This window comes from Bufo bufo, chromosome 5, assembly GCF_905171765.1.
Source record: "Bufo bufo chromosome 5, aBufBuf1.1, whole genome shotgun sequence".
In the NCBI taxonomy this organism is placed as follows: domain Eukaryota; kingdom Metazoa; phylum Chordata; class Amphibia; order Anura; family Bufonidae; genus Bufo; species Bufo bufo.
The window spans coordinates 562,213,575-562,240,623 of NC_053393.1; the positions used below are offsets into that span (position 1 = coordinate 562,213,575).

The window sequence follows — 27,049 nt, forward strand, 5'->3', positions numbered from 1 at the left end:
ATATGTCAGTGATATATAAGTGATGAGAATGTCTGTACAGCGCTGTGGAATATGTCAGTGATATATAAGTGATGAGAATGTCTGTACAGCTCTGTGGAATATGTCAGTGATATATAAGTGATGAGAATGTCTGTACAGCGCTGTGGAATATGTCAGTGATATATAAGTGATGAGAATGTCTGTACAGCGCTGTGGAATATGTCAGTGATATATAAGTGATGAGAATGTCTGTACAGCGCTGTGGAATATGTCAGTGATATATAAGTGATGGGAATGTCTGTACAGCGCTGTGGAATATGTCAGTGATATATAAGTGATGAGAATGTCTGTACAGCGCTGTGGACTATGTCAGTGATATATAAGTGATGAGAATGTCTGTACAGCGCTGTGGAATATGTCAGTGATATATAAGTGATGAGAATGTCTGTACAGCGCTGTGGAATATGTCAGTGATATATAAGGGATGAGAATGTCTGTACAGCGCTGTGGAATATGTCAGTGATATATAAGTGATGAGAATGTCTGTACAGCGCTGTGGACTATGTCAGTGATATATAAGTGATGAGAATGTCTGTACAGCGCTGTGGAATATGTCAGTGATATATAAGTGATGAGAATGTCTGTACAGCGCTGTGGAATATGTCAGTGATATATAAGTGATGGGAATGTCTGTACAGCGCTGTGGAATATGTCAGTGATATATAAGTGATGAGAATGTCTGTACAGCGCTGTGGACTATGTCAGTGATATATAAGTGATGAGAATGTCTGTACAGCGCTGTGGAATATGTCAGTGATATATAAGTGATGAGAATGTCTGTACAGCGCTGTGGAATATGTCAGTGATATATAAGGGATGAGAATGTCTGTACAGCGCTGTGGAATATGTCAGTGATATATAAGTGAGTAAATTAATGTAATCGTACCTGTGGAGCCGATGTAAGAGGTAAAGTTGGACTTTTTACAAAGGTTGCTATTTTAATTCCTCGACAGTGCCAGGAAGGGATTGGAGCCCTTTACATATAATATCCAGACTTGGGACCATTTCTGTTCCTCCCTCCCTGATGTTGTATACAGGCAGGGCCGCACCCCCAATTAGGTGAGGCGATCGACAGTGACCCTGGAGATGATTGTGGGGCGGCGGCAAGGGAAATGAGGGCTTCCTCAGGACGGCGATACATTTGGATGCTGCAGCGAGGCATAGCTCCCTGCCTCACTGTTCCCTCTTATAGGGTACATGCACTAAGCCTGAAGCCCATCAGTGGCCGATGCAAGCAGCGCAATGTCCTCATCATCATCAGTCATTATAAGGGGGCATTTTTTGTACTGGTGCATATTATAAGGGGGCATTTTTTGTACTGGCGCATATTATAAGGAGAATCATTACTACTGAGGGGCATTATGGTGAGCTTTATTACTAATGGGGGACTGTGGAAGCATGATTACTATTATGGTCACTATGGGAGCATTATTACTTGCACAGTGGGGACATACTTTTGGGAGCACTGTAGGGGCACTATTACTACTATATGCACTCTGGTCCCACTATTGGTGGGACTTTGGGGAGCACTATTACTGTGGGGGGCACCCTAGCACAGTGTCAGCTTAGCACAATTATTTGGGGGGACATTATGGTTACACTATTAGTGTCGGGACACTATTTACTGGGTTTGGTTATTTTTTAGGGCACTGTGTGTCAATAATATTTAAGGGGCAGTATTTTCTGCAGTATAGTACTGGGGACCACGGTGGACATAGTACTGGGGTGGCAGGATGGGGTGTTCAGAAGATGGAAGCTGGAAACCATGAAAAGTAGGAAACTAAGATGTCGGTGTGTCAAACTCTGCAGAGATGAGATACAGCTGAAAGTAATCATCATGGCGGTCTGGTCTGAATGGAGAAGATGAGGACAGAGAATATCTACATCAGAGGAGAGGTCACTGGATGTAAGAGGTATGAGGCGCTGTATTACCCTGTGTGTTTTGTAGTCCTGTATGTAATGTTAGGAGGGAAGACGTGTGGTTGACAATTTGGCATGGAGATTGGGGGCACTGTTTCAATTTTTGCCTCAGACAGCAGAAAGGCTAGGTGCCCCCTGTATACTAGAGGGAGTCTTCTTATTACAGACTGGAGATGATTAAAGTCAATGTGATTATCTTCTGACTAGAGGATGTTATTACCCAATGGTTCCTCCATTTATTCCTACTCATCATAGACACAATGGAAGATAAGGAGAAGGTGACCCCAACTGCCTGGCTTTGACCACGATGGACAACACATTCAAGTACGATATGAGGTGTGTACATCACATAAAGATTGAAGCTGCTGCCAGGGGTCTATAGGTGGACATCTCAGTCAAGACTGTCAACCAACCATCCCTCATGGTGTGCTCATTGTGTCTATGGTGGCCACAGAACTCGCAACACATCTGAAGGTCACTCTAGGTGTCATGTCCTCTCATTTATGGAGTCCGCTATAATTTGAACAGTCCCTATATAAAACACCAGCAGATTATGCACTAAGGTTTGTAGTGCAGGCCACCACCATGGTCAGAGGACAAGTGCACATGAAATATGAGAATCAATCCCAGAACATGAAGGACGATGAAGAATTCTTGAGGCAAACTCAGAAAGACAGGAAGATAGCAGTACAGAGATACTTACCTGTAGAAAACTCTGCAAGATGGGACATGTACCATTGAAGAAGACCCTGCAGCTGCTAGGGGGACCCAGCTGATTCCCCTTTCACATGGTGCCCCTATAAACGCCTAAAATTCATGCATCTTGTAGATAAATCTCTCCCATTATATTAGTATATGAAATTCCTGCCCTCTGAAGTACATAAACTATTGAGATCCCTCAGCGTAGCGCCCACTACAGCTTCTGACCAGAACTGCAGGTATTTTTATTGCCTTGTATATTTTGGGGCTTACTTAGGGACCAGTAACCGGAGATGATGGAGAGGGCAGAGGTCCAGCTGTAGACACCACATGTAATATTGGACAGGACTAATGGGGGAGGAGAGTTCCCTGCTCCGTACCATGGGCACCCTAAATCCTGTCCTTGCCTAATGCAAACCTCCCTTTGTGTTGGTTTGTTGAAAACAGGTGTAACGTCCCTTTGGGGGACATGTCTTCTCTGATGACTCTTTTATGCATGCTGACAGTGTCCTGGCAGTTATATGGCAGCCGACATTTCACTTTGGACTGTAGCACATTCTACTCAGACTCCCAGCAAATAAGGACGAAACAAGGCAGGCGAGGGGGAGATCCCCGACACAGGTTTATTATACTCAGCAGCACTTGTCACTGGAACATCATTTCTATATGGGAAAAAAACACAAAAACAACACAAAATATCTGCAGAAACCTAACAGTAACGCAGCAATGACTGCGCATCGTCTGCTCGGAGGCTGTTGCATCACAGACGGTACTGGGGGTCACTGCAGGGTTTGAGGGATTAAGAAACAAAAACTAGATCACAAACTTCATGCTGAGAGAAGAATCTGCAGAAACAACAGAAGAACAACCCTACGAGTGGCTTATAAATAACTTTCCCAACGCCCTCTCTGCTTGGACGGCGATGTGGAGAACCATGGTTTTCCACGTAACACACTCGGACGGTGTTCTGTCACACATGGTCAAACTCTGCGATCAAACACCAATGTTTGTGTGACAATGAAGAGCTGGTGTGAGCGGTGGATCCGTGTTCTCCGCAGACGAGGCCATATAATGTGGCGTAGTGGTTAGTCATGTATTTCGCATTATTCTTGACATATTTCAAGGAAGTGTAATTAGCTCGCGTCCCCTCTGGGCCACCGGCCAAAAACACCACCGGCCAAAAACAGCACGTATATTTTTCCCTTTATATGGTTTAATTGACATGAAGATTTGGCAGCACAGGCTTGCATCACATCTGCCACTGTCAACTTCGATGTTTCAGTGTAAACATTCAGATTTATTTCCGACAAATCCTTTGAATAAAACATGTCCAGATGGTGAAGTATAGTAAGGAAGGCTGGAAGAACCAACCAAGAACACCAAAGACGTCTATAAGGAGGTGAGGAAAATTCTTCATAGCGATTCTTGCACAATTCCTCGTCTTGTCACCACCAATTGTTTATTTTTCATGGAATGACACTTCAGCGATTACGGATATCATTTTTCTCTAACATTAAATGTTCCCATTAAGACTGGAAAATTCTCATAGAACGTCTTAAGTGTCTTCTAGATTGTAGTTCTTACTCATCACCTCCTCGTCTTCTTAGGATACATACTAAACTTAGCTTTGTGAAGGGTCCTGTTTACTTATGTGTAAAGTAACCGTTTCACCTACGGTTCCATAACTTAAGGTTCTCGTAGAAACTTCCGTCTTGAAGCTGGGTTGTCCATTGTCTACTGAACGTTGGACCTCAGTGCAGAAAGAGGGCTTAATGTTAAACGATGGTTGACTGGTCGATACATTACTGACAGCACCTGCCTCCGTGGTGCTTTCCTTCATACGGAAAGAAACATTTGTAGATCCCATCATATCCATCCTACTAATTGTTGAGCCCGCTGTGAACATGCTTCCGATGCCCTCTTTTAAGTGGCTGAAGAAACTCTGTCTCTGTTTAGGTACCACAGGTCTCCCCACATTTAGCAGCACAGGTTTACCGATGGTCGGCTCATTTATTTCTGCTTGTAGTACAGAGATCTCACATGGAGTGTTTCCTGAGATGGTGGGGACATTTTCATCAGATCCATAAGTCTCTCCTTGACCTGGAACATAATCCTCAAGATCTTCTAATGTCAGAACTTTCCCATCACGAGTAAGAATTTTTTGAGCCCTGTTTCTTAAGTCTGCAGTGTCATCATCCACTGGTTCTTCGACAAAATAATCTTCTACTTCTAGAGGTATGATTTGGTCAGGATCTGGTGATTGTACCTCAGCTGGAAGTTTTAGATTTTTCTCATTCGTATCTGACTTTACTGGTGAAGACATTTCATACTCTGGAATATTAAATATCTCATGGGCATCTACTGGGGATTCAGGTTCAGTGATAATACCACAACCTTCATCTACATCATATGTTTCCTCTGAAACACCTTGAGGACCAAGATCCTCCTCATCCTCAGACTCTTGTTCTATGAGTTCATACTCCATTGAAGGGAAGTCCATTTCCGACAATCTGCAAGACGTTAGTAGGGACTTTGAGTCCTCCACCAGTTTATTGTTGGAGTTATTTGTGTTGGGGTCATCACCGGGGAATCCTCTTGACCTTGAGCCATACTGTGTAAACTTCCTTCCATCTTTCTCTGGCTTAGCTGGAGAAGTTCCTCTTTTCCTTTGTGGTTTTGGTGATTTCTTTACTTTGAATTCAATAATTTCTTCCACCTCAACCCACCGAGACTTTTGCTCATCAGGCCGGGCAGAAGCTCCTCGCTCATCTTCTGGCTCTGTGACAAAAAGTGTGGGAACCACAGTTCTTCGCATTTCTTGCTCGGTCTTATAGACGGGCTGTCTACCTCTTGGTACAAAGAGGAGATCTGGCGTGGACATTTCAGATCTGGGGGTTCTTGCTGGAGAGTGTCCAGAAGACGGACGTGAGGGAGATATGCCTGGAGACATTCTTCTTCTCATTCTTGGACTCTTCACCACTGTTGTTATAGTCTCCTCTCTAGTGAGGTAAATTTGTGAATCAGTATTGGATGGCGGTGCTCACCAGGAAAACACCAGCGCCATGCGGAGTTAGTTCCGGTAATCCAGTAAGTCATGCTTCAGCACACATGTTAATAAAATACACAGGAAACGGCAGAGGGATGAGGACTGAGAAACGAGAACTTCTAGTAAATCCCTGATTAGTGATGAAGAGTCCTAAAGTTCTGAAGGAGTCATCATTTGGCTTCTATTTAGGCACATACATTGTACGCAGAGAGCTGGGTGACAACCACTTTGATAATTGTGTCTGTTATATATTAGTTCTGGTTGTCACACAGTTTGCCCAAGAACTGATATTACTAAGAAAGGGCAGAATTTATGATAAGATTATTATATTTTATGAGGAAAACTTCTTACGGATTATTGCTGTGGCCAAAGGCACCAAGTATAGCCGTTACACGGACCATGCTGGTATAACCTGAGCATCTCCTGTATATAATGATATATGTACAGCTGGTATAACCTGGGCATCTCCTGTATATAATTATATATGTACAGCTGGTATAACCTGGGCATCTCCTGTATATAATGATATATGTACAGCTGGTATAACCTGGGCATCTCCTTTATATAATTATATATGTACAGCTGGTATAACCTGGGCATCTCCTGTATATAATTATATATGTACAGCTGGTATAACCTGGGCATCTCCTCTATATAATGATATATGTACAGCTGGTATAACCTGGGCCTCTCCTGTCTATAATTATATATGTACAGCTGGTATACGTTATACATCTTCTTGTATATAGTGATATGGAGCATGCTGGTATAACCTGGGCATCTCCTGTATATAATTATATATGTACAGCTGGTATAACCTGGGCATCTCCTGTATATAATTATATATGTACAGCTGGTATAACCTGGGCATCTCCTGTATATAATTATATATGTACAGCTGGTATAACCTGGGTATCTCCTGTATATAATTATATATGTACAGCTGGTATAACCTGGGCATCTCCTGTATATAATTATATATGTACAGCTGGTATAAGTTATACATCTTCTTGTATATAGTGATATGGACCATGCTGGTATAACCTGGGCATCTCCTGTATATAATTATATATGTACAGCTGGTATAACCTGGGCATCTCCTGTATATAATTATATATGTACAGCTGGTATAACCTGGGCATCTCCTGTATATAATTATATATGTACAGCTGGTATAACCTGGGCATCTCCTGTATATAATTATATATGTACAGCTGGTATAACCTGGGCATCTCCTGTATATAATGATATATGTACAGCTGGTATAACCTGGGCATCTCCTGTATATAATTATATATGTACAGCTGGTATAACCTGGGCATCTCCTGTATATAATTATATATGTGCAGCTGGTATAACCTGGGCATCTCCTGTATATAATTATATATGTACAGCTGGTATAACCTGAGCCCCAGTATAATATGATAATCATGGTGTCCCCAGGTGATGGTGGATGATGAGGGTTAGCGTTAGCCCTGTTTAGTCTCTTTAGTATGGAGCACACAGATGGGGTCACTCCGGCTCTCCATGCGGCACACAGATGGGGTCACTCCGGGGCCCGGTTAGCAGGGGTTAGCACTCGCAGACATGAGGACGTACAGACACGGCAGCGGCACTTACATGATAACGGTTTTCTTGGGCACCTTAGTTTCTTGCTCAGTGACTATAAAGAGACAATATGGAGAGCAGGGGTTAGACCGGCACAAGCTGATGATCCGACTAATCGTGTTAAGTCATTAAGTGGACCCTGGATGGACAGATAAAGCAGACATGCGTCCTGCCCCTCCCCCACCTCTGCCATGAAGAATGTCATCCATGGTGACACGAGACATATTTATAACACTCTATAAACGTGTTCCAGCTGGGGGGCGGAGTCTATGTGCGGTCCGGCCGCAGCATGAGCGTCATATCGTAAAATAATACGATATCTTGGTTTTGGAAGATCTAATATAAGCTGAGCATGTTTTCAGGGATGTATCTTCCAGGTTCTTTACTCACAGCTGAGGGCTGTTACAATGTATCAGTGCAGACAATCCACTACAAGGTAAACAATGCAGCACTAGGAGACTGATACACTGTAGCAAACCCTTAGCTGTGTGAGCAGGATGGTCTCCGTCAGTATGTAAAGTGATATGTCCTTTTTCACTGACATTAAGCAGAGGTATTGTCATGAGAAGCCAAAATATAAAGTGTCAGAATGTTTCATTAAACAATGGTTACAGAAGTTTGAGCTGGCCCTTTAAGGTTTTTACAGAGCCAACCCGGTCTATGAGCCCACATGATGACCTATAACCCCCAACATCTCCGATCCTAGGGCTGCCAGTCAGGAGGGCAGGAGACAAGACCGGACCCCACCATCCTGTGCTGCTTCAGTCACATCCTCAACCACCATGCACTGCACAGTATCTGCAGAACTGTGACTGCAGCTCTGGATGTGACTGAGTATAAGGCACCGCGGTATGGATGAGGTGAAGTAAAGGATTAGTCAGCATCCCTCAGATATAAGGGGGTCCTGCTGTGACTCATACAAAATGAGGAAACAATTAGATCAAAGGAGACCACCCAGAGGATTCCTCCCAGAAGCCACCTCTCCTCTGCTCCTCTCCTCCTCTTTCTCTTTACCTCCTGCTCCTCTCCTCCTCTTTACCTTCCGCTCCTCCTCCTCCTCCTCCAGTCTTCCTGCACCTTACCTCCTGCTCCTCTCCTCTTCCACTCTTTATACTGCTGCTCCTCTAAGCCTCTGATCCACACTTCCTGCTCCTCTCCTTCTCTTCACCTTCCGCTCCTCTCCTCCTCTTTACCTTCCGCTCCTCTCCTCCTCTTTACCTCCTGCTCCTCTCCTCCTCTTTCTATTTACCTCCTGCTCCTCTCCTCCTTCTCTTTACCTCCTGCTTCTCTCCTATTCTTTACCTTCCGCTCCTCTCCTCCTCTTTCTCTTTACCTCCTGCTCCTCTCCTCCTCTTTACATCCTGCTCCTCTCCTCCTCTTTACATCCTGCTCCTCTCCTCCTCTTTACATCCTGCTCCTCTCCTCCTCTTTCTCTTTACCTCCTGCTCCTCTCCTCCTCTTGACCTCCTGCTCCTCTCCTCCTCTTTACCTTCCGCTCCTCCTCTTTCTCTTTACCTTCCGCTCCTCTCCTCCTCTTTCTCTTTACCTCCTGCTCCTCTCCTCCTCTTTCTCTTTACCTCCTGCTTCTCTCCTATTCTTTACCTTCCGCTCCTCTCCTCCTCTTTACATCCTGCTCCTCTCCTCCTCCTGCTCCTCTCCTCCTTTTTACCTTCCGCTCCTCTCCTACTCTTTCTCTTTACCTCCTGCTCCTCTCCTCCTCTTTACCTTCCACTCCTCCTCTTTCTCTTTACCTCCTGCTCCTCTCCTCCTCTTTCTCTTTACCTCCTGCTTCTCTCCTATTCTTTACCTTCCGCTCCTCTCCTCCTCTTTACATCCTGCTCCTCTCCTCCTCTTTCGCTTTACCTCCTGCTCCTCCTCTTTACCCCCTGCTCCTCTCCTCCTCTTTACCTCCTGCTCCTCTCCTCCTCTTTACCTTCCGCTCCTCTCCTCCTCTTTACCTTTCGCTCCTCTCCTCCTCTTTACCTCCTGCTCCTCTCCTCTTCTTTACCTTCCGCTCCTCTCCTTCTCTTTCTCTTTCCCTCCTGCTCCTCTCCTCGTCTTTACCTTCCGCTTTTCTCCTCCTCTTTCTCTTTACCTCCTGCTCCTCTCCTCCTCTTTACCTTCCGCTCCTCTCCTCCTCTTTACCTTCCGCTCCTCTCCTCCTCTTTACCTTCCGCTCCTCTCCTCCTCTTTACCTCCTGCTCCTCTTCTCGTCTTTACCTTCCGCTCCTCTCCTACTCTTTCTCTTTACCTCCTGCTCCTCTCCTCCTCTTTACCTTTACCTCCTGCTCCTCTCCTCGTCTTTACCTTGCGCTTCTCTCCTCCTCTTTCTCTTTACCTTCCGCTCCTCTCCTCCTCTTTACCTTCCGCTCCTCTCCTCCTCTTTACCTTCCGCTCCTCTCCTCCTCTTTACCTTCCGCTCCTCTCCTCCTCTTTACCTTCCGCTCCTCTCCTCCTCTTTCTCTTTTCCTCCTGCTCCTCTCCTCGTCTTTACCTTCCGCTTCTCTCCTCCTCTTTCTCTTTACCTCCTGCTCCTCTCCTCCTCTTTACCTTACGCTCCTCTCTTCCTCTTTCTCTTTACCTCCTGCTCCTCTCCTTCTCTTTCTCTTAAAGGAGATGTTGAGGAAATAAACTCTAATATAACAATCGCTTTCTGACATTGTGCTCCAGATCCTGAAACTTCAGGATATTGGCACAAAGTTTAGGTGGAGACATCCATTGGTCTCCTCGTTCCGTGTGGTTGCAGCAGCCCCGCCAGTAAACACTGGGCACGACCTCGGTGGTCAGTATAGGACGTGATACCATGGTGCATATTATGCTCCAGGACAATACCTTTAATACACAAACCGCTGAGTGTCACCTGGAGCAGGGGCGCCCTAAAATATGACCCCCACACCCAATGCAAGACAGGGCATTTACAGACCAGAAGACTCCCACAAAAGACCATATGAGCGGGTCTCCTGAGCACAACTTACAGGGGAGAAGGTTAGTGACAGGGTTTTTCCTGAGACGCTGCATGCACACAACGAACCCCCACCCAGGAGCAGGCGACATTACATACATTGTGGTCACATCCCGCATGCCAAGCAATGTATGTACACAAGACACACCCCAAGCTGCAGCGACAGCCAATATGTATGGTGATCTCCACTACCTAGTGTCATGCCCCACTCTGATGATGTGCGGAGGTCAGCCAGGATTGCAGCACGAGTTTAGTTTTTGTTTTGATGCCGTGCTGGATCCGCCTCTCATCAGGTGCACTGGGTGGAGTCATTAGTTTAAATGGTCTCCAGCTAAGTGCTCTGAGCGGATTATACTGTTCATTTTGGTCTGGGAAGTTTGGAGGGAAGGTTGGCTTTCAGTTCCTGCTCTCAGCAGATAAGTGTCATTTCTTGTTAGGTTGTTTATGTCATCTATCCCATCCAGGTTCTGTGCGAGCAGGCTGCTCCTTTCTCCCCACTTCACCATCTCAGGGAGTTCAGGGTTCTGTCAGTACAGGCTGGAGGACACAGCACACCTACCTTTAAGGTCTGTCTGTGGGCTGAGCAGTGCAGGGAAAGAGGTCAGGGATAAACTAGGAGGTGACCCTTCCCCTGTCTCTCGTCCAGAGCCTGGTTGGTGTGTTATCTGTTATACTGTGCACGTCCGCGTGACATTATAATCCGCCATACTGTGACGGCCATTGCTCAGCGTTTATGTGATGGCGTCAATTGATGCACTGGTTGACCGCATGCAGGGTTTGTCCCTGGAGGTTGCGGATCTGCGTAGTACGGTCACACAGTGTCAGAGGGTGTTGGCTTCAGGTACAGGTCAATTTGTTGGGGAGCCTAAATTCGCTCTTCCTGAGAAATTTGCAGGGGGTACTGATGATTTTTTCCGTTTCAAAGAGTCATGTAATTTGTACTTTCGATTGTGCCCATTTTCATCAGGTAATGAGGATCAGAGGGTGGGTATCATCATGTCTTTGCTGAAAGGGGACGCGCAATCCTGGGCTTTTTCCCTGCAGCCCGGTTCTCTGGCTCTCCGGTCGGTGGAGGAATTTTTTAAAGCCCTGGGATTGATTTACGATGACCCAGATTGAGTTTCGATGGCAGAGTCAAAATTACGTAACTTACTACAGGGTAAACATACTGCTGAGGTTTACTGCACAGAGTTTAGGAGGTGGGCTACTGAGTCGGGGTGGAACGACCCCGCGTTACGTAGCCAGTTTTGTCAGGGGTTATCTGAAAGGTTGAAAGATGCTCTGGCTTTTCATGAATACCCAGATACTTTGGAAAACGCAATGTTTTTGGCGATACGTTTGGATAGACGTATCAGAGAGAGGTGTAAGGGTCCCTCTGTGCAGGGGATTCCTCCCGCGTGTGGTTTTGTTTCACCAGCTGCCCAGGGTGATATTGCTTGTTACTCTGGGGTAGGGGAGGAACCCATGCAGTTAGGTCAGATATCTTTCCATTTGGATAGTAGAGACTTTCGAAAAGTGCACAATTTATGTTTCTATTGTGGGAAGAGGGGTCATTTTGTTTTTTCTTGTCCGTATTTTGAACCACAGGGGGAAGTGATAAAGAAAAAAGAAAAAGAAAAAAAAACTCCCCTCACACTTGGTAGTATAAATGGTGTGGTGGAGCAGACTGGTATGCAAGTTCCCTGCAGTTCCCGTTTTCTCCTTTCAGCTATGGTGGCGCTAGAGTCTATAAATGTGTTTGTTGATGTTTTTCTTGATTGTGGTGCTGGGGTAAATTTAATTGACTTTCTGTTTCTTGAGGGTTTGGGACTAAGTATTTGCACGTTAGAGAACGAGATTCGTGTTTTTGCTATTGATTCTTCCCCTCTTTCTCAAGGGAGCCTTACTCACGTTGTTCATGGTATTCATTTAAGGGTGGGTGATTCACATGCTGAGATTATTTCCTGTTTCGTCATGAAGGATTTGCCAGCTCCAATAGTTTTGGGGTTGCCATGGTTGTCTAGACATAACCCAATTATAAGGGGTTGGGTCAGCACAACCTGCCTGTAGGTGCACATCACTATGGCGAAATACATATACAAACGGAAAATGCAAATGTGATCGCACACTACATCCAGCACTCTGCCCTCCATGCTGGACGAGACATTGGTTTATATTTTGGCCAAAGCATAGTAAGCCACTCACCGCGTCAAGGTTGTCTCATGAGTGGTCCCTAACTCTTGTTCCTACCTGTTCATGGGCCATGACAGCCACATAAAATCCAGGGAATGCAGGTCAGCATGCAAGCCAAGTACACTTTGCTTGTAACCCTGTCCGGTGCCATTACAGCTTTCATCGGATCCAGGGATGCAAGTACCAACATGCATGCTGAACCCACCATATACTTCTCCTGGAGCCAGATGGCTAATGGTAGGTTCTATACAAGCAGACTCAGTTTTATACTGACTTTAAAACCAGCCTCAAGGACAGATTAACTGGTCAGGTGTGCAATGACTCCAAGGAGATCGCCACGCCTCCAATATATACTACAAAGAAAAAAATAAGGGGTTGGGTCTGCACAACCTGCCTGTAGGTGCACATCACTATGGCGAAATACATATACAAACGGAAAATGCAAATGTGATCGCACACTACATCCAGCACTCTGCCCTCCATGCTGGACGAGACATTGGTTTATGCTGACCTGCATTCCCTGGATTTTATGTGGCTGTCATGGCCCATGAACAGGTAGGAACAAGAGTTAGGGACCACTCATGAGACAACCTTGACGCGGTGAGTGGCTTACTATGCTTTGGCCAAAATATAAACCAATGTCTCGTCCAGCATGGAGGGCAGAGTGCTGGATGTAGTGTGCGATCACATTTGCATTTTCCGTTTGTATATGTATTTCGCCATAGTGATGTGCACCTACAGGCAGGTTGTGCTGACCCAACCCCTTATTTTTTTCTTTGTAGTATATATTGGAGGCGTGGCGATCTCCTTGGAGTCATTGCACACCTGACCAGTTAATCTGTCCTTGAGGCTGGTTTTAAAGTCAGTATAAAACTGAGTCTGCTTGTATAGAACCTACCATTAGCCATCTGGCTCCAGGAGAAGTATATGGTGGGTTCAGCATGCATGTTGGTACTTGCATCCCTGGATCCGATGAAAGCTGTAATGGCACCGGACGGGGTTACAAGCAAAGTGTACTTGGCTTGCATGCTGACCTGCATTCCCTGGATTTTATGTGGCTGTCATGGCCCATGAACAGGTAGGAACAAGAGTTAGGGACCACTCATGAGACAACCTTGACGCGGTGAGTGGCTTACTATGCTTTGGCCAAAATATAAACCAATGTCTCGTCCAGCATGGAGGGCAGAGTGCTGGATGTAGTGTGCGATCACATTTGCATTTTCCGTTTGTATATGTATTTCGCCATAGTGATGTGCACCTACAGGCAGGTTGTGCTGACCCAACCCCTTATTTTTTTCTTTGTAGTATATATTGGAGGCGTGGCGATCTCCTTGGAGTCATTGCACACCTGACCAGTTAATCTGTCCTTGAGGCTGGTTTTAAAGTCAGTATAAAACTGAGTCTGCTTGTATAGAACCTACCATTAGCCATCTGGCTCCAGGAGAAGTATATGGTGGGTTCAGCATGCATGTTGGTACTTGCATCCCTGGATCCGATGAAAGCTGTAATGGCACCGGACGGGGTTACAAGCAAAGTGTACTTGGCTTGCATGCTGACCTGCATTCCCTGGATTTTATGTGGCTGTCATGGCCCATGAACAGGTAGGAACAAGAGTTAGGGACCACTCATGAGACAACCTTGACGCGGTGAGTGGCTTACTATGCTTTGGCCAAAATATAAACCAATGTCTCGTCCAGCATGGAGGGCAGAGTGCTGGATGTAGTGTGCGATCACATTTGCATTTTCCGTTTGTATATGTATTTCGCCATAGTGATGTGCACCTACAGGCAGGTTGTGCTGACCCAACCCCTTATTTTTTTCTTTGTAGTATATATTGGAGGCGTGGCGATCTCCTTGGAGTCATTGCACACCTGACCAGTTAATCTGTCCTTGAGGCTGGTTTTAAAGTCAGTATAAAACTGAGTCTGCTTGTATAGAACCTACCATTAGCCATCTGGCTCCAGGAGAAGTATATGGTGGGTTCAGCATGCATGTTGGTACTTGCATCCCTGGATCCGATGAAAGCTGTAATGGCACCGGACGGGGTTACAAGCAAAGTGTACTTGGCTTGCATGCTGACCTGCATTCCCTGGATTTTATGTGGCTGTCATGGCCCATGAACAGGTAGGAACAAGAGTTAGGGACCACTCATGAGACAACCTTGACGCGGTGAGTGGCTTACTATGCTTTGGCCAAAATATAAACCAATGTCTCGTCCAGCATGGAGGGCAGAGTGCTGGATGTAGTGTGCGATCACATTTGCATTTTCCGTTTGTATATGTATTTCGCCATAGTGATGTGCACCTACAGGCAGGTTGTGCTGACCCAACCCCTTATTTTTTTCTTTGTAGTATATATTGGAGGCGTGGCGATCTCCTTGGAGTCATTGCACACCTGACCAGTTAATCTGTCCTTGAGGCTGGTTTTAAAGTCAGTATAAAACTGAGTCTGCTTGTATAGAACCTACCATTAGCCATCTGGCTCCAGGAGAAGTATATGGTGGGTTCAGCATGCATGTTGGTACTTGCATCCCTGGATCCGATGAAAGCTGTAATGGCACCGGACGGGGTTACAAGCAAAGTGTACTTGGCTTGCATGCTGACCTGCATTCCCTGGATTTTATGTGGCTGTCATGGCCCATGAACAGGTAGGAACAAGAGTTAGGGACCACTCATGAGACAACCTTGACGCGGTGAGTGGCTTACTATGCTTTGGCCAAAATATAAACCAATGTCTCGTCCAGCATGGAGGGCAGAGTGCTGGATGTAGTGTGCGATCACATTTGCATTTTCCGTTTGTATAACCCAATTATAGACTGGCAAGCGAGACAAATCATTGGTTGGAGCAAGCTTTGTTCGGATAATTGTCTTGTCACATCTATTTCTGAAGTGTCCGTTACGGCCTTGCCTCAGTATCTCTCGGATTTTTCGGACGTTTTTTCAGAGGGTGGGGCCTCATCGTGACTATGATTGTCCTGTGAATCTCTTTCCGGGGGCTAAGTTGCCTAAGTCTCGGCTCTACAACCTCTCTGAACCCGAGAGAGAGGTCATGCGAAAGTATGTCGCCGAGAGTTTGGCAAAGGGTCATATTAGACCATCTAAGTCTCCAGTGGCTGTAGGTTTGTTCTTCGTGAAGAAGAAAGATGGATCACTGAGACCGTGTTTGGATTTCCGGGAGCTGAACCGTATTACAGTCCGGGATCCATATCCCCTGCCTTTGATCTCTGATCTTTTTGATTAGATTGTTGGAGCCAAGGTGTTCTCCAAGTTGGATTTGAGAGGAGCATACAATCTGATCAGAATCAAGGAGGGGGATGAGTGGAAAGCGGCCTTCAATACGCACGAGGGTCATTTTGAGAACCTGGTATTGCCTTTTGGGTTGACGAATGCGCCAGCGGTATTTCAGCGATTCGTAAATGATATTTTTCATCATTTGGTGGGGAGGTTCGTAGTAGTCTACCTAGATGACATTTTAATTTATTCTCCTGATCTGAAGACCCATCAGGATCATGTGAGACAGGTTTTGACGATCCTTCAGGAGAATAAGTTATACGCCAAATTGGAGAAATGTTTGTTTGCGGTGGAAGAGCTTCTATTCTTGGGATACATGCTTTCTGATTCTGGTTTTCGTATGGACCCCGAAAAGGTCCGGGCGGTTCTGGAGTGGGACCGACCGGAGAATCAGAAAGCTTTGATGCGATTTTTGGGGTTTACGAATTATTATAGAAAATTTATTTTGAATTATTCCACGCTAGTCAAACCTCTTACTGATATGACCAAGAAGGGCGCTGATGTCTCTGTCTGGTCGGATGAGGCATTCCAGGCCTTTTCGGCTATTAAGGAGCGTTTTGCGTCTGCTCCCATTCTGGTGCAGCCGGATGTATCTCGGCCATTTGTGGTCGAGGTTGATGCATCAGAGGTGGGGGTTGGGGCGGTGCTTTCGCAGGGTCCTTCTCCTGGCAAGTGGGTCCCGTGTGCCTTCTTCTCCAGGAAGCTCTCGGTCGCTGAGAGGAATTATGATGTTGGAGATAGGGAGTTGTTGGCGATCAAGTTGGCCTTTGAAGAATGGCGTCACTGGTTAGAGGGGGCTTCTCACCATGTTACTGTGTATACAGACCATAAGAATTTGGCTTACCTGCAATCTGCCAAGCGTCTGAACCCTAGACAGGCCAGATGGTCATTGTTTTTTACCTGGTTCAATTTCGTGGTTACCTTTCGCCCAGGGGTCAAGAACGTCAAGGCGGATGCCTTGTCTCGCAGCTTCCCTGGGGGAGGTGATTCAGAAGATCCAGCGCCGATTTTGGCGGATGGAGTGGTGGTCTCCGCTCTGTACCCTGAATTGGAGATGGAGGTGTTGGGAGCTCAGGAGGGGGCTCCTGGTTCGTGTCCCCCAGGGAGGTTGTTTGTTCCTGAGGGCCTACGATACAAGGTGTTCAAGGAACATCACAATACTGTTCTTGCTGGACATCCTGGTGGTAAGTCCACCTGTGATCTGGTGTCCCGGAGGTTCTGGTGGCCAGGGTTGCGTAAGAGTATTGAGAATTACGTGACAGCTTGTGAAACCTGCGCTCGGTCTAAGGTTGCTCATACTCGACCACCTGGTTCACTTCTTCCATTGTCTATTCCATCTCGTCCTTGGACACATTTGTCCATGGACTTTATTACGGATCTACCGAGTTCCTCCGGGAGAACAGTGATTTTGGTGGTAGTCGATCGTTTCAGTAAAATGGCTCACTTTATACCACTAACAAGTCTGCCTAACGCTAAGACTCTTGCGCAGATTTTTGTGGATAATATTGTGAAATTGCATGGTATTCCTTCGGATGTGGTCTCTGATAGGGGCACGCAGTTTGTCTCCAGGTTTTGGAGGGCGTTCTGCTCTCGACTTGGCATTCAACTTTCTTTCTCGTCGGCTTTTCATCCACAGTCGAATGGTCAGACGGAGCGTACCAATCAAAACCTGGAGACCTACTTGAGGTGCTTTGTGGCTGAGAATCAGGAGGACTGGTCCTCATTCACTCATACTGCTGCTCACTTCTTATTTGAAAAAGGCACCTGTGAGTGCCGAAACGCTGCGCGTCATATGAGTGACCAATAAATCTATCACCAGCAAAGATTTTTGGGAGTGCCGGTTTTCTTTCATTCTTCTGATTTTGGAATTACCTCCACACAAACCGAGCACCCCTCAACCAGTACGCTGTGCCGCCTGACTTCATTACACAGTGGTCCTCATTCTTGTCCTTAGCAGAATTTGCATTGAATAACCGTAGGCAGGAGTCCACTGGCGGAGGATTCAAGGGAATTTGGAGAGGATGGGTGAGAGGTATAAACAAATGGCTGACAGGAGACGTGTGACTGGTCCGGACCTGTGTGTGGGTGATCTGGTGTGGATGTGGGTTCCGGCGTCAGATGTCAACGCCAGCCGACTGGTGAGGGCCTTTCATAGGTCCCATCCGGATAAGGGTGGTCCAGGGTGTCCGGAGGTCACCTGTAGAAGGGGGGGTACTGTCATGCCCCACTCTGACGATGTGCGGAGGTCGGCCAGGATTGCAGCACGAGTTTAGTTTTTGTTTTGATGCCGTGCTGGATCCGCCTCTCATCAGGTGCACTGGGTGGAGTCATTAGTTTAAATGGTCTCCAGCTAAGTGCTCTGAGCGGATTATACTGTTCATTTTGGTCTGGGAAGTTTGGAGGGAAGGTTGGCTGTCAGTTCCTGCTCTCAGCAGATAAGTGTCATTTCTTGTTTGGTTGTTTATGTCATCTTACCCATCCAGGTTCTGTGCGAGCTGGCTGCTCCTTTCTCCCCACTTCACCATCTCAGGGAGTTCAGGGTTCTGTCAGTACAGGCTGGAGGACACAGCACACCTACCTTTAAGGTCTGTCTGTGGGCTGAGCAGTGCAGGGAAAGAGGTCAGGGATAAACTAGGAGGTGACCCTTCCCCTGTCTCTCGTCCAGAGCCTGGTTGGTGTGTTATCTGTTATACTGTGCACGTCCGCGTGACACCTAGCCACACAAAATCACACTGTACCCAAAAATAACATTATCCTCAGTTCACATTGCGGGGGGCCCCATCCATACTCTGGGGGGGGGGGGGGGGGGCGGGGCGCTACACAAAGATGGAGACACTGAGCAATGCAGAAGTATGGCAGAAGTAAGAAGTAAGGCTCCTATAATGCACTGCACTCAGGTAACAAAAGACCAGCAGAAACCTGGTTGCAGCTCCGAATGTGACTGGAGCATAAAACATTACGTAACAGCAGCATGCTGACCGCAGCTCAGGTTGTGACTGGAGTATAAGACAGGATGTAACAAAAGAATTGTGATTGCAGCTCTGGATGTAACTGGATCATAGGACATGATGTAACAGGAGAATTGTGACTGCAGCTCTGGATGTGAATGGAGTATAGGACAGGATGTAGCCCAGTATGAGGGGAGTGAAGCAGGGCCTGGCATGGTTATCCGTTTATGGCGTCCATCTGCTGGGTGTACAGACGGGGGCGACTTAGAGCAAGGAACAAACCTCTCCACCCCAAAAACTGACATCCCTTCCCCCCGCACCTGTCACCTCCCACCCACCATCCCTTGTAGGAGAGGGTTAATCTGGTCCCAGGGAAAGAAGATGGGGCCAAACTGAGCTGGGGCCCCACCTGTCTATAACAGCTGCAGGGGCCTCCTCCAAGATCCATAGCCCCTCCGAACCCAGACTGAGGGAGGAAGGTCCATCTCCAGAACAACAGACGACTACGATGATGAAGATCTGTCACATGACACGGCTGACACATCACATAACACAGGGGATTCAAAGGTAGATGTAGCACAGCACTCCGCTGCAACGGGACACTGCAGTGCTGCGCTACATCTACCTTTCATCACATGACTCGGCAGACACGTCACATGATCATGGGGGAGCATAAAATACATGGGACTGCAACAATGTGGTGAGGATCCGAACGGATAGGCGGCATTCTCAGTGATGACACCGCTGATCTCTAGTGAACGGATAGGCGGCATTCTCAGTGATGTCACCGCTGATCTTTAGTGAACAGATAGGCGGCATTCTCAGTGATGTCACCGCTGATCTCTAGTGAACGGATAGGCTGCATTCTCAGTGATGTCACCGCTGATCTCTAGTGATGAAATAGGCGGCATTCTCAGTGATGTCACCGCTGATCTCTAGTGAACAGATAGGCGGCATTCTCAGTGATGTCACCGCTGATCTCTAGTGAACGGATAGGAGGCATTCTCAGTGATGTCACCGCTGATCTGTAGTGAATGGATAGGCGGCATTCTCAGTGATGTCACCGCTGATCTTTAGTGAACAGATAGGCGGCATTCTCAGTGATGTCACCGCTGATCTCTAGTGATGGGATAGGCGGCATTCTCTGTGATGTCACCGCTGATCTCTACTGATGGATAGGCGGCATTCTCAGTGATGTCACCGCTGATCTCTAGTGAACAGAGGCGGCATTCTCAGTGATGTCACCGCTAATCTCTAGTGATGGATAGGTGGCATTCTCAGTGATGTCACCGCTGATCTCTAGTGAACGGATAGGCTGCATTCTCAGTGATGTCACCGCTGATCTCTAGTGATGGGATAGGCGGCATTCTCAGTGATGTCACCGCTGATCTCTAGTGAACGGATAGGAGGCATTCTCAGTGATGTCACCGCTGATCTGTAGTGAATGGATAGGCGGCATTCTCAGTGATGTCACCGCTGATCTTTAGTGAACAGATAGGCGGCATTCTCAGTGATGTCACCGCTGATCTCTAGTGATGGGATAGGCGGCATTCTCTGTGATGTCACCGCTGATCTCTACTGATGGATAGGCGGCATTCTCAGTGATGTCACCGCTGATCTCTAGTGAACAGAGGCGGCATTCTCAGTGATGTCACCGCTGATCTCTAGTGATGGATAGGTGGCATTCTCAGTGATGTCACCGCTGATCTCTAGTGAACGGATAGGAGGCATTCTCAGTGATGTCACCGCTGATCTCTAGTGAACGGATAGGCTGCATTCTCAGTGATGTCACCGCTGATCTCTAGTGATGGGATAGGCGGCATTCTCAGTGATGTCACCGCTGATCTTTAGTGAACAGATAGGCGGCATTCTCAGTGATGTCACCGCTGATCTCTAGTGAACGGATAGGAGGCATTCTCAGTGATGTCACCGCTGATCTGTAGTGAATGGATAGGCGGCATTCTCAGTGATGTCACCGCTGATCTTTAGTGAACAGATAGGCGGCATTCTCAGTGATGTCACCGCTGATCTCTAGTGATGGGATAGGCGGCATTCTCTGTGATGTCACCGCTGATCTCTACTGATGGATAGGCGGCATTCTCAGTGATGTCACCGCTGATCTCTAGTGAACAGATAGGCGGCATTCTCAGTGATGTCACCGCTGATCTCTAGTGATGGGATAGGCGGCATTCTCTGTGATCTCACCGCTGATCTCTAGTGTTGGATAGGCGGCATTCTCAGTGATGTCACCCCTGATCTCTAGTGAATGGATAGGCGGCATTCTCAGTGATGTCACCACTGATCTCTTGTGAATGGATAGGCGGCATTCTCAGTGATGTCCCCGCTGATCTCTAGTGTATTCTACATATATCAGTATTGGACAGGGTCATGTGACCACATTATGATGTCATCATACCGGTGACGTCTTACCTTCGATAGTGACGGTCTGGTCGCCTCTCCGCTCCATCATGGCCGCGGTTTGTACGTTAAGTTCCGCTCCGCTCCGCGTAGACCCCAGTCTGTTCGCCATCTGTAGAGGCACAAGTAACACAGCTCATCACTGAGCGCCACTAGAGGGCAGAATGTGAGACGACGAACTGTGAATACAGCTCTGGAGGTGACTGGAGCCTAAGATGCTACAAAGTCTAAAGGAGCAATGTCAGATATCAGGTGCTGTCCCAGTATGAGCAGGAGATGGCGGGTGGTCACCGCCCCCAAATGAGATCCATCTGGGAAAAATACAGCAACCGGGGCACTGCTGAGCACTATGTGGGTGCTGTACGGCTCTACTCCAGTAAAGCATGCCCCTCTTCAGCCCTCTGGACACCGCAGACACTGTACGGCACAATGTGATCAGTGTATGGCGCCATATGGCCTCTGGACACAGCAGACACTGTACGGCACTATGTGATCAGTGTATGGCGCTATATGGCCTCTGGACACAGCAGACACTGTACGGCACTATGTGATCAGTGTATGGCGCCATATGGCCTCTGGACACAGCAGACACTGTACGGCACTATGTGATCAGTGTATGGCGGTAGATGGCCCTCTGGACACAGCAGACACTGTACGGCACAATGTGATCAGTGTATGGCGCTATATGGCCTCTGGACACAGCAGACACTGTACGGCACTATGTGATCAGTGTATGGCGCTATATGGCCCTCTGGACACTGTACGGCACTATGTGATCAGTGTATGGCGGTATATGGCCCTCTGGACACCGCAGACACTGTACGGCACAATGTGATCAGTGTATGGCGCCATATGGCCTCTGGACACAGCAGACACTGTACGGCACTATGTGATCAGTGTATGGCGGTATATGGCCCTCTGGACACCGCAGACACTGTACGGCACAATGTGATCAGTGTATGGCGCCATATGGCCTCTGGACACAGCAGACACTGTACGGCACTATGTGATCAGTGTATGGTGGTATATGGCCCCCTGCACACCGCAGACACTGTACGGCACTATGTGATCAGTGTATGGCGCTATATGGCCCTCTGGACACCGCAGACACTGTACGGCACAATGTGATCAGTGTATGGCGCTATATGGCCTCTGGACACAGCAGACACTGTACGGCACTATGTGATCAGTGTATGGTGGTATATGGCCTCTGGACACAGCAGACACTGTACGGCACTATGTGATCAGTGTATGGCGGTATATGGCTCTCTGGACACCGCAGACACTGTACGGCACTATGTGATCAGTGTATGGCGCTATATGGCCCCCTGCACACCGCAGACACTGTACGGCACAATGTGATCAGTGTATGGCGCTATATGGCCTCTGGACACAGCAGACACTGTACGGCACTATGTGATCAGTGTATGGCGCTATATGGCCCTCTGGACACTGCAGACACTGTACGGCACTATGTGATCAGTGTATGGCGCTATATGGCCTCTGGAAACTGCAGGCACTGTACGGCACTATGTGATCAGTGTATGGGGCTATATGGCCCTCTGGACACCGCAGACACTGGACGGCACTATGTGATCAGTGTATGGGGCTATATGGCCCTCTGGACACCGCAGACACTGGACGGCACTATGTGATCAGTGTATGGCGCCATATGGCCTTCTGGACACCGCAGACACTGTACGGCACTATGTGATCAGTGTATGGGGCTATATGGCCCTCTGGACACCGCAGACACTGTACGGCACTATGTGATCAGTATACGGCGCTATATGGCCTCTGGACACTGCAGACACTGTACGGCACTATGTGATCAGTATATGGCGCTATATGGCCTCTGGAAACTGCAGGCACTGTACGGCACTATGTGATCAGTGTATGGCGGTATATGGCTCTCTGGACACCGCAGACACTGTACGGCACTATGTGATCAGTGTATGGCGCTATATGGCCCTCTGGACACCGCAGACACTGGACGGCACTATGTGATCAGTGTATGGCGCTATATGGCCTCTGGACACAGCAGACACTGTACGGCACTATGTGATCAGTGTATGGCGCTATATGGCCCCCTGCACACCGCAGACACTGTACGGCACAATGTGATCAGTGTATGGCGCTATATGGCCTCTGGACACAGCAGACACTGTACGGCACTATGTGATCAGTGTATGGCGCTATATGGCCCCCTGCACACCGCAGACACTGTACGGCACAATGTGATCAGTGTATGGCGCTATATGGCCTCTGGACACAGCAGACACTGTACGGCACTATGTGATCAGTGTATGGCGCTATATGGCCCCCTGCACACCGCAGACACTGTACGGCACAATGTGATCAGTGTATGGCGCTATATGGCCTCTGGACACAGCAGACACTGTACGGCACTATGTGATCAGTGTATGGCGCCATATGGCCCTCTGGACACTGTACGGCACTATGTGATCAGTATATGGCGCTATATGGCCTCTGGACACAGCAGACACTGTACGGCACTATGTGATCAGTGTATGGCGCCATATGGCCCTCTGGACACTGTACGGCACTATGTGATCAGTATATGGCGCTATATGGCCCTCAGGACACTGTACGGCACTATGTGATCAGTGTATGGCGGTATATGGCCCTCTGGACACTGTACGGCACTATGTGATCAGTGTATGGCGCTATATGGCCTCTGGACACTGCAGGCACTGTACGGCACTATGTGATCAGTGTATGGCGCCATATGGCCCTCTGGACACCGGAGACACTGCACGGCACTATGTGATCAGTGTATGGCGGTATATGGCCCTCTGGACACCGCAGACACTGTACGGCACTATGTGATCAGTGTATGGCGCTATATGGCCTCTGGACACAGCAGACACTGTACGGCATTATGTGATCAGTGTATGGCGCTATATGGCCCTCTGGACACTGCAGACACTGTACGGCATTATGTGATCAGTGTATGGCGCCATATGGCCCTCTGGACACCGGAGACACTGCACGGCACTATGTGATCAGTGTATGGCGGTATATGGCCCTCTGGACACCGCAGACACTGTACGGCACTATGTGATCAGTGTATGGCGCTATATGGCCTCTGGACACAGCAGACACTGTACGGCATTATGTGATCAGTGTATGGCGCTATATGGCCCTCTGGACACTGCAGACACTGTACGGCATTATGTGATCAGTGTATGGCGGTATATGGCCCTCTGGACACTGCAGACACTGGACGGCATTATGTGATCAGTGTATGGCGCTATATGGCCCTCTGGACACTGCACGGCACTATGTGATCAGTATATGGCGCTATATGGCCTCTGGACACTGCAGGCACTGTACGGCACTATGTGATCAGTGTATGGCGCCATATGGCGCTCTGGACACTGTACGGCACTATGTGATCAGTGTATGGCGCTATATGGCCCTCTGGACACTGCAGGCACTGTACGGCACTATGTGATCAGTGTATGGCGGTATATGGCCCTCTGAACACCGCAGACACTGTACGGCACTATGTGATCAGTGTATGGCGCTATATGGCCTCTGGACACAGCAGACACTGTACGGCACTATGTGATCAGTGTATGGCGGTATATGGCTCTCTGGACACCGCAGACACTGTACGGCACTATGTGATCAGTGTATGGCGCTATATGGCCTCTGGACACAGCAGACACTGTACGGCATTATGTGATCAGTGTATGGCGCTATATGGCCTCTGGACACCGCAGACACTGGACGGCACTATGTGATCAGTGTATGGCGGTATATGGCCTCTGGACACCGCAGACACTGGACGGCACTATGTGATCAGTATATGGCGCTATATGGCCCTCTGGACACTGCAGGCACTGTACGGCACTTTGTGATCAGTGTATGGCGCTATATGGCCTCTGGACACTGCAGACACTGTACGGCACTATGTGATCAGTATATGGCGCTATATGGCCTCTGGAAACTGCAGGCACTGTACGGCACTATGTGATCAGTGTATGGCGGTATATGGCCCTCTGGACACCGCAGACACTGTACGGCACTATGTGATCAGTATATGGCGCTATATGGCCCTCTGGACACCGCAGACACTGTACGGCACTATGTGATCAGTATATGGCGCTATATGGCCTCTGGACACTGCAGGCACTGTACGGCACTATGTGATCAGTGTATGGCGCTATATGGCCCTCTGGACACCGCAGACACTGGACGGCACTATGTGATCAGTGTATGGCGCTATATGGCCCTCTGGACACCGCAGACACTGGACGGCACTATGTGATCAGTGTATGGCGCTATATGGGCCTCTGGACACCGCAGACACTGGACGGCACTATGTGATCAGTGTATGGCGCTATATGGCCCTCTGGACACCGCAGACACTGTACGGCACTATGTGATCAGTGTATGGCGCTATATGGGCCTCTGGACACCGCAGACACTGTACGGCACTATGTGATCAGTGTATGGCACTATATGGCCTTCTGGACACTGTACGGCACTATGTGATCAGTGTATGGCGCCATATGGCCGTCTGGACACCGCAGACACTGTACGGCACTATGTGATCAGTGTATGGCGGTATATGGCCTTCTGGACACAGCAGACACTGTACGGCCTATGTGATCAGTGTATGGCGGTATATGGCCCTCTGGACACCGCAGACACTGTACGGCACTATGTGATCAGTGTATGGCGGTATATGGCCTTCTGGACACCGCAGACACTGTACGGCACTATGTGATCAGTGTATGGCGGTATATGGCCCTCTGGACACCGCAGACACTGTACGGCACTATGTGATCAGTGTATGGCGCTATATGGCCTTCTGGACACCGCAGACACTGTACGGCACTATGTGATCAGTGTATGGCGCTATATGGCCTTCTGGACACCGCAGACACTGTACGGCACTATGTGATCAGTGTATGGTGGTATATGGCCTTCTGGACACCGCAGACACTGTACGGCACTATGTGATCAGTGTATGGTGCCATATGGCCCTCTGGACACCGCAGACACTGTACGGCACTATGTGATCAGTGTATGGTGGTATATGGCCTTCTGGACACCGCAGACACTGTACGGCACTATGTGATCAGTGTATGGCGCTATATGGCCTTCTGGACACCGCAGACACTGTACGGCACTATGTGATCAGTGTATGGCGCTATATGGCCCTCTGGACACCGCAGACACTGTACGGCACTATGTGATCAGTGTATGTCGCTATATGGCCCTCTGGACACCGCAGACACTGGACGGCACTATGTGTTCAGTGTATGTCGCTATATGGCCCTCTGGACACCGCAGACACTGGACGGCACTATGTGATCAGTGTATGGCGGTAGATGGCCCTCTGGACACAGCAGACACTGTACGGCACTATGTGATCAGTGTATGGCGGTATATGGCCCTCTGGACACCGCAGACACTGGACGGCACTATGTGATCAGTGTATGGCGCCATATGGCCTTCTGGACACCGCAGACACTTTACGGCACTATGTGATCAGTGTATGGCGCCATATGGCCTTCTGGACACCGCAGACACTGTACGGCACTATGTGATCAGTGTATGGTGGTATATGGCCTTCTGGACACCGCAGACACTGTACGGCACTATGTGATCAGTGTATGGCGGTATATGGCCCTCTGGACACCGCAGACACTGTACGGCACTATGTGATCAGTGTATGGCGGTAGATGGCCCTCTGGACACCGCAGACACTGTACGGCACTATGTGATCAGTGTATGGCGCTATATGGCCCTCTGGACACTAGCAGATGTCAGTATGTGGGCACAGACCGGGCTCTGTGTGTGGGTTATTTGGACGGGCACAGTATGACACTATATGGGCTCTGGGTAGTGAGTGGCATATACTGGCGGTACATTGCTATATACTGTATGTGGCTGAACCAGCGCTGTCCGT

The 27,049-nt window shown here is 48.3% G+C and overlaps 1 protein-coding gene across 28 annotated transcripts in view; it reads right to left on the reverse strand.

The window, feature by feature from the left end:
• The window catches only part of OBSCN (obscurin, cytoskeletal calmodulin and titin-interacting RhoGEF), a 622,289-nt gene that overhangs the window by 189,869 nt on the left and 405,371 nt on the right, over window positions 1-27,049 (reverse strand). For 25 of the 28 annotated variants that reach the window (XM_040431714.1, XM_040431713.1, XM_040431717.1 and 22 more), the window contains one exon: window positions 21,115-21,214. In XM_040431714.1, coding sequence (XP_040287648.1) covers window positions 21,115-21,214 — 100 coding nt within the window. Of the gene's footprint in view, window positions 1-3,251; window positions 5,658-7,324; window positions 7,368-21,114; window positions 21,215-27,049 lie in introns of those variants that run through there. The other 3 variants (XM_040431732.1, XM_040431734.1, XM_040431733.1) reach the window with 2 other exon arrangements.